The following is a 7,882-nucleotide window of genomic DNA, read 5'->3' as shown; positions in this document are numbered from 1 at the left end:
TGTACTGACTAATTAGAAGAAATCTTAAATTAAATGTCACAGGTTTTACAAAAAATTCATGGCGGTCAATCTAACTTAAGCAATCACACACCCGGGAACCATGTTTTGTGGTTATTCCGGGTCGGGTGACAGTAACGTGGAGTATCAGCTCAGCTCTTCTGTTTATCGCCTCAGAGCCGAGCTTTGCCTGCTCTGTGTCCTGTACCAAAGGTCATCTGAGCGTCTGTGGCAGCAGCCACAGTCAGAACAAGATAATGGAGGTTATTGCACTTTGGGAAATACTTCTAACACAATGGCAGCTGTGAGGTGTGCTCTCGAGTTTTCTGCAAAGTACAATAAAACTGATAAAATAAAATAAATCAGTAAAAGACTCTTTCATCTCAGTTATAACTCAAATATAACTCAAACATGCAACACAAAAGTTAAATTTAAACCAAATGTCTTATTACAAAATCCCCCAAAACCCATGTTAGCTTTTTATAGTTTGCATTGCCTGAGTCTACACAAAACTGTAGATGTGTTTAAAATTATATTTAATAAGTGTAAAAAGATTTGAAATTTGACAATGAATAGGTCTATAAAAAACACTTGCTCATTTGATTTCAAGCTATAAGGAAAGGTGCAGCAGGTGTTCAGATTCATCAGCTTTGCACTGACAGCCTCCACCTGGGTATATTCTTCCTCTCTGTACCTTAGGGATGCCTGCGGACCCCAAACCCTGGAACCATCTTTAACCCCTTTACATTGGTGTATCAGACAGTATGAACACTGTAGCAGTCTGGTGTTCATCACATAACTGATTTTCTCTTGAGTGGAACTTGAAAATGTGCTCAATTACAACTCAGTGTGCAAATGTAATGTGAATGCTTGTTTATTCCGCAGGTAACGTGGGTATTGTACAGGAAGTTTACAGAAGCCACAAGGAACAGACGCTTTGTGGTTTCCTGCGTAAAGGTGCCATCTGTGACATTTAAAGGCCGCTGGGTTTGAGACATCAGCGCATTTACGGTAATAAAATGAGTGAGTAGCTGACATCGCCCAATTGCTTTGAATCTGAAAACACAGGAGGGCACTGTCATTCCTGCAGAAACAGAGGTGCAACCTGTTCATCTGCCTCAGTGCAGCAACAGAAGAAATCTCTGAAACAACAAAGTGATATTGTATTCAACCAAAATGCATTTATTGTGATGCAGCTGAGGGAGTTTCATGAAAATGTGCACAAAGCATTTTGCTTTGCAGCCCACTATCAGTGCAGGATGTGATGAAACCAGAGACTAACAAACCGCACAGAGATTAAGCTGACCTTTATCACTAAGAAAGAGTCATATAATAAGGAGGTGAAAGACAAAAGCTGGAGTACAGCAAACAGATTTATGACCGGCTGACTTAGTGAAGACATGAACTATGGCCAAGGTCTGTCACCAAGCAGGAGGCATGACTCTCAGTGTCAGTCGAGCCTTTAAAAGTGCAGGAAAGCAGAGTTTTCCAGGCAGGTTGTTGACTGTTTCTGACTCGTGCAGGTGAGCACAGCTTGAGTTTATCTGACTGTGGGGATGTAAAGTGAATTCAGCTTTAGGTGACAGTCATCACATCACTGTTTTTGAGTCTGATTTAGCTCCTGGGCTGAATAAACACTGTGACTGCTTGATTGGTACGATTCATCTGCACCGAAACTAATTTTAAATGTCGGTAACACTTCAAGTGCGTTATGATGTGCTTATGATTTTTACATTATGATACATATGACAAACATTATGATTACAGGGAGATTATTAAGGTACAAACTAATCAAACAATGCTTATGTGTTTTATGTGTCCAGGCTGAGCAGTGAAGCAGTGAGTGAACAGTGATTCCAGGCAGCAGATAAAGCTCAGAGGAGAGGAAAGACTTCACACATGGAATCCAACGGTGCCGGCAGCGTGCAATATGACCGCTGGAACGAGAACAACATCAACATGAACGTAGAGGCATCACAGTCTACTATGAGCAGGTGAGACCAAATGACGGTGACAAAGAGATGCAAAGATCAAATATGAATATTGTTGAGAATTACAGTTAGAAGTGGATAAGGTGAAATCATCCAATGGGACATATATGGGTTTCGTAACGGTCATTCATTAAAAATTAATAGTTCTAAAACCTTTATAGCAAAGTAAACCAAAGCTGTCTGACCTGACTCTGCTTCCCCTTCTGTTGCACTCACAGGCTCTACAACAGAGTGTGCGTCGGCAGCACTGGAATAGCAGTGAAGGTAGCAGGAGCTCTGGCTGCGCTGGTGTCCATTTACATCATAGGATACGTGACAGGATACTACGTCCATAGATGCTGATAGTGGAGCCCTGCCAAGCAAGGAAAGAGCTCAGAGATGCTGGATAAATTTAGAAACGTATTCAGACAGAACTCACCAAAAGCAGCACGCTCGCATCCAGTTCTGATGGGATTTTGTTTTTCACTGTGTCATCATCTTTTATACATGAAATTGAAAGTTATACACAAGTCTGTAAACTATTATTTATTCTAATTGTTGCGATGAATATCTGTTGTAACCGAGCACCAACAAAGAGTCAACAGAATATTAAAAGAGAAAAAAATCAAATTGGGTCTTGCAAATGACCAAGGGCACATACATATGATATTATGTAAAATATAGTTAATATGGTGACAGCAGCAGCAAAAACACTTTGTCAAATGAGTGACCACTGTAGAAAGCAACATTGTATGGCTTCATAGAGAGTGGCATCACCGAGCTGCTGTCATTGTCTCTAACATACTAATGTCAACCTTCTTTTGTCTTACGGAGGGTCCACTGCTGCAGGGGTCACTGTAATCTCAACCACACCAAGACACTAACACACTGAATTCACATCACAGCCTCCTGATTTATCAGGAAATAACAAAATAACATCATCACCACTCTGCTTTACCATGTGTGTGTACAGTCATGTAGCTGAGGAACATGCACATGTCTCTGTAACGACTCATAGAGTGTGGTAACATTTCAGCGAAAGCGTCTGTTACAATGAGTGTGAACTGTGAAGGTGTGGCAACTGAACTTCTTCAAACAACAAAGGTTATATACACACAAGGTAACTTTGAGCGACTTGGTGAGAGACCTGGAGGCCACTGAGCTTACACAGGTGCTCATAATTCTACACATGATCGCAGATATGTGCACTTATTCTTTTTTCATTCGCAGTTCTGCTTTCTTATTCCTTTTAAAGAAATTGCAGATGTTTTGGCACATTCATGCAAATCATTATGTGCAATTGTCTGCTGAATTAAGGTGAGGCTGGTGGGAGAGTAGGCCAGACAGTTGCAGGTCCAATCCTTCCTCCAAAGATGCAGACACACAGGGTATGGATGGAAAACAGGTGAGAGCAGCACCTGAGCACAAAAAACCCCAACAAGAGTCCGGAAGGCAGGCAAGGAAGAGATCAAAAATAGGCTTATGCTCAGTCAAGGTCTGCTTCGTTACCACCTGGATAAACAATTCAACGAGTACTGAATGAGCCGGTGCTTATATGCTGCTGCAGTGGATGGGTCTTGATTGCCTGATGGAGCGCAGCTGCGCTCAGGTGAGGAGGCCGAGCCCCACCTGTAGCCACACCCTGCAGGGGAACACACACAGTTGACAGACAGAGGAGAGACAGACAGGAGACAAAGGGAGAGGGGAAACACAAGACACAAAAGGGACAAAAGAGGAGAGACGGTAGATCCCCACAGGTGTAGAAAGGCTGCTCGGTAATTCCCCACACAGCGCTGCAGGTACAGTACCGCCTGACGGTGGTTTCCTCTGCTTCCATTTTTAATTTGGGTTTTTTTTTGTGCTATGCAGGGCTGTAAAACAGTCTTGTCAATATCATGGTCTGTCCACAAGTTACAGTACAAACAGTAAAGGCATACATATGAGTGCTGTCCAATCTCACATAATGTGTAACTTTGTACTGTTACACTGAGATATGCTCTACAGAAGAAGTGCAATATATTATATTTATTATTTATTATTATATTATATATTAATAATACTATTAATAATATTAATATTAATTATTTACTTTTGAGAAACAAACTAAGAATTTTGAGTAAGTTACTGACTTTTATGGGTAATCATCTTTTTGAAAAATGCACTTAATGAGAAAAACTTTGTAAAGCTTTTTATTACATTTGAATCATTTTTGCACAAATGACATCACAGCTATCACAGTAAAAATTCAACTGTTCCTCTGTCACAACATCAAAACTTTGACTGTCACGTAAGAACAGAAGCGATCATTACCACTAGTGGTAAACGTGCTGGAGAAAACACACCGTGCTGCCTTTTCATTCCACAGGAGCCCACCCAAAACTTTCACAATACATTCCTGACTGACACCGTGCACACAACTGCTATGACTCAGTGGGACTTTAAAGTGGGTGAAAAACTGTCCTTCAAATGGACCGATGTCTAGGGAGCATTAGCAAAACAACTTCCATCCAAAAAGAAACACAGAGTGAATATTCTTGCAGTGAAAATACAACAGGGTTAAACTGCTCACAGTGGTCTGTACAAGCTGCTGGTCGTACATATTTGTGTTTGATATCTGGTATTATTATACTGGCCAATTCAAGTGGAATCACCACGTTCACTGATGATGATCTGCATTGAAATCAATCAAACACAATACATGACAATAAAATAGCAAGCATAATCATGCATATTTGTATGGTGTGCGATTCAATCACAGACAGACAGCCAACGGTCTGGGCCAGGGGTTAACCCTGACCCTCTGGCCCAGTGTAAACTTGTGCATGCAGGTCCATGTTTCTCTTTTTATGTTTCTCAAGAACCGCTCATCCAAACTACTTCTCACTGCACTTCCTTGAGTTCTCAGCAGTACACCCGCCAAGTGTGAGGTTGATCGGATGAATGGTCGTCGAGAAAATCGAAGGGCAGACAGACAAGCAGACAGACAAACAGACAGACGGAGACTCCTTCCACTTTAGTTAGATGTCTGCTCAGTGTCTCAGTCCAACCCTTCACTCTAACTGCAGCAACGTTTCAACGTTGTCACAGAACGGCTCCTGCAGCAACAACACTCTGCAGAGCGACGACCTACGTTTTCTGGGCTCGTTCTTCCACGTAGAGCTGCATCTGTTAGACAGAGAACGACCAGGAATCAGGAAGCGCAAATGGGGGAAATTGACCATGACATGACATCTCAATGAAATGCAATTACTGAGTTGAACATCAATTTGATTTTGGTGTCTACGTTTTTGTCTTTGAACAGATAAGTGATCAGTGAGCAGGATATTTCCGCTCACTTTTACTATGTCAGATGTCATGGTCTTCAGCGGGATGAGTCTAGGCTCCTGCATGTGGACCTCCTGCTCATCAGCAACTATCCACGGAAAATCCTGAGGAGGGAAATACGCAAATGTGACACAACATGCGAACAGAATAATGTTAATTATATCTGTAGGTGTACACTGTTTTAAAACCTCACCTTGATGACTTGAACCTTCTCCATGTTGCGCATAGCAGCATCTCTGGTATGCACTAGTACAGTAAATGAACACCCTGTGGAAAAAAGGCAACAGGTGACAAATGAGTGCACAATTTTTATCAATACAATTACGTGTCATATCATCTCCCTGACAACAGCCGTTACAAGCTTGATTCCTTCTAATCTCTCTCTAGTTCCTAGACTTTCAGCTCAAATAGCTTTAAGAACTAATTTACTTCATTGTATGCTTGTTCAACAAGACTCTGCTGTGTTCAGTCAGGCTGATTCTGTTTAGTCATCTCAGAGACTTCGGGGAGGTAGGACAATTTTATACCCTAAATCAGGCCTCACAGGTTTACCGTTCCTCTCAGGTTACATCCAAGCCTCATCTTAAGCCTGACCACCGTCATGTAGAAACCACTTCATTAATGGAGCTTGTTGGGCACTGCACAGCCTGGTGAGCTGAGTAACTTGTCAAAAAGCTCTGTGTCCATCGTGTAGGAAGTGATCAGTTCTATTAATGTGGGATTCATGATTTACTGTTGTGAATCTAAATATTTTGAGAGCGAAACAAGAGTGCTCTACTGCTAGCACATCAATAAATTTATACAATATACAATAGATATTTTTTTTTCATCTTCAAAGGAGGGTATGACTGAAAAAAGCTTGGGAACCACTGGTGTAGGGACTAACTTCTTCAAATGCTAATACTGGATGAGGGGAGTATGCACCTGTCATGTGCCTGTCTTTACATAATCATCCATGACATTACCTGGTGGGTTATTATTTAAAACAGCATCACACACACTGATCTTCAGGATGAATGCCCTGAGCAGCTGCTCCACATGTGACAGTAATGTGTCTGAGCTGCAACAACAAAAACCCAGGTGGTTAGTGACCAGGATCGCCCTGAAACTGTGCCACAAAAAAAGTGTGCTGTTTATAGAGCTTCGACAATAAGTCAATTATGTGATTAATCAATTGAAAGAAAATTCATTGTCAACAACTCTGATAATCAATTAATCTGTCATTTTTTAAGGAAAAATGTCAAACATTTGCTGTTTCCAGCTTCTTGAATGTAAGGATTTGCTGTTTTTCTTTGTCATTCATGATAGTAAATAAAGAATCTTTGGGTTTTGGACTGTTGGTTGGCAAAAGAAGCATTTTCCACAATGTTTTTCCAAAATGATTCACTGATTAATCATGAAAATAGCGCCCCTAGTTTTTTATACTTGTTAATGATTTTTTTAAAAAGGAGGAGGAGGGGACAAACCTAATTGACAGCAGTGTAGGTTGGGAAATCTCAAACACAAATCTCTCTACTGGATGATGCTCTTTGTCCATGATGACCACGACCACCTTCTCTGCATCGTTCTGGGAGGGAAATGGAAAACTTCAGCAACTTCAGGGAAGATGAGACATGACACGTGTCTCCTAAATGATCCTCAGCATCAGGTCATGTCTTACCTTCTCAATGAGTGGCTTTACACAGTGAAGTGTATCTTGGATATACTGATTCAGCTCTGGGTGACATGACATCTGGAAATACACACACCAAAATCAGACTACCAGTATTAGACATACAGTATAATAGGTAAGCCTAAAAACTGTGAGCATATAGTACTCATCTGTACCTGCACAGGCACGTTGTATTTCTTTCTCTTCTGAAATATTCCTGAGGGATAAACTTCACGGACATACAGGATGAGATGAATGGCGACCTCCAGGAACTCGCACAGGATGTCAGCAACCACTGGACAGGAGAAATCAACTGGATAATAAGATCTGATGCTTTCCATACCTTCTTGTATTATAACGAAGCACCACCCAACCTGATGCAAACACCAAATATCAAACTTATTGTTGCTCTAACGTTGTTATTTCATCTATAAGAACAAGTAACACATGGCGACAGCCAGCAAGGGAGAATGTACAGTAATTAACCGCTGATTTGTATTATGACCAGCACATGCACATGCTTCAGAGTATCTATGTTAACCACAGCTACAGGGAGGATGCTTCACCTCTCCGAGCCATTAGTAAGTTTGGTTGTCTTACCTTGTCCAAAATTGAGGTCTTGTCTTGTTAAAGTTGTCATATTTTCTTTCCGAAAAACTGTCAGATGAAATAAATCAGGAATTTTCTAGCTAGCTGACGTTAGAAAAGTGGCGGTCTGTCGAGCGTTCATCATCTAGCTGAGGGTGTTTTTATCCTTCTTCTGTCGCTGCTGGTGCTGGACACTGACAGCCAGCGGGAGGGGAGGAGTAAAATGTCCGTTTTTAAAAGGATTTACGGAGGCTTAGAAAAAAAAACGCAGACCACAGACGAGCTCAGGACATAAACAATTTCACGACCCAAAATGCGGAGTCTCCTCATCAGCTTCGTCGCGCATATATTA

At 41.3% G+C, this 7,882-nt stretch overlaps 1 protein-coding gene across 1 annotated transcript; it reads right to left on the bottom strand.

The window, feature by feature from the left end:
- Positions 1-4,140: 4,140 nt before the first annotated feature.
- Positions 4,141-7,786, bottom strand: mad2l2 (mitotic arrest deficient 2 like 2). Its single transcript, XM_041946086.1, has 8 exons — positions 7,543-7,786; positions 7,119-7,237; positions 6,952-7,023; positions 6,758-6,858; positions 6,257-6,351; positions 5,485-5,558; positions 5,303-5,395; positions 4,141-5,132 (listed from the first exon to the last, which is right to left on the bottom strand). Exons 1-8 carry the CDS (start codon positions 7,580-7,582, stop codon positions 5,094-5,096), a joined length of 633 nt encoding a protein of 210 aa, XP_041802020.1. The 5' UTR covers positions 7,583-7,786; the 3' UTR covers positions 4,141-5,093.
- Between the last annotated feature and the right edge of the window lie 96 nt (positions 7,787-7,882).

This window comes from Chelmon rostratus, chromosome 10 (assembly GCF_017976325.1).
Source record: "Chelmon rostratus isolate fCheRos1 chromosome 10, fCheRos1.pri, whole genome shotgun sequence".
Lineage (NCBI taxonomy): Eukaryota > Metazoa > Chordata > Actinopteri > Chaetodontiformes > Chaetodontidae > Chelmon > Chelmon rostratus.
This window is presented reverse-complemented; position numbering and strand designations above follow the sequence as displayed.

Coding starts and splice junctions, on each gene's coding strand:
- mad2l2 (XM_041946086.1), bottom strand. CDS start 7,582: ATGACAACTTTAACAAGACAAGACCTCAATTTTGGACAAG. Junction 6,352..6,757: donor CCTACACTGCTGTCAATTAG/GTTTGTCCCCTC, acceptor TTGTTGTTGCAG/CTCAGACACATTACTGTCAC. Junction 5,559..6,256: donor TTTAAATAATAACCCACCAG/GTAATGTCATGG, acceptor TTTTTTCCACAG/GGTGTTCATTTACTGTACTA.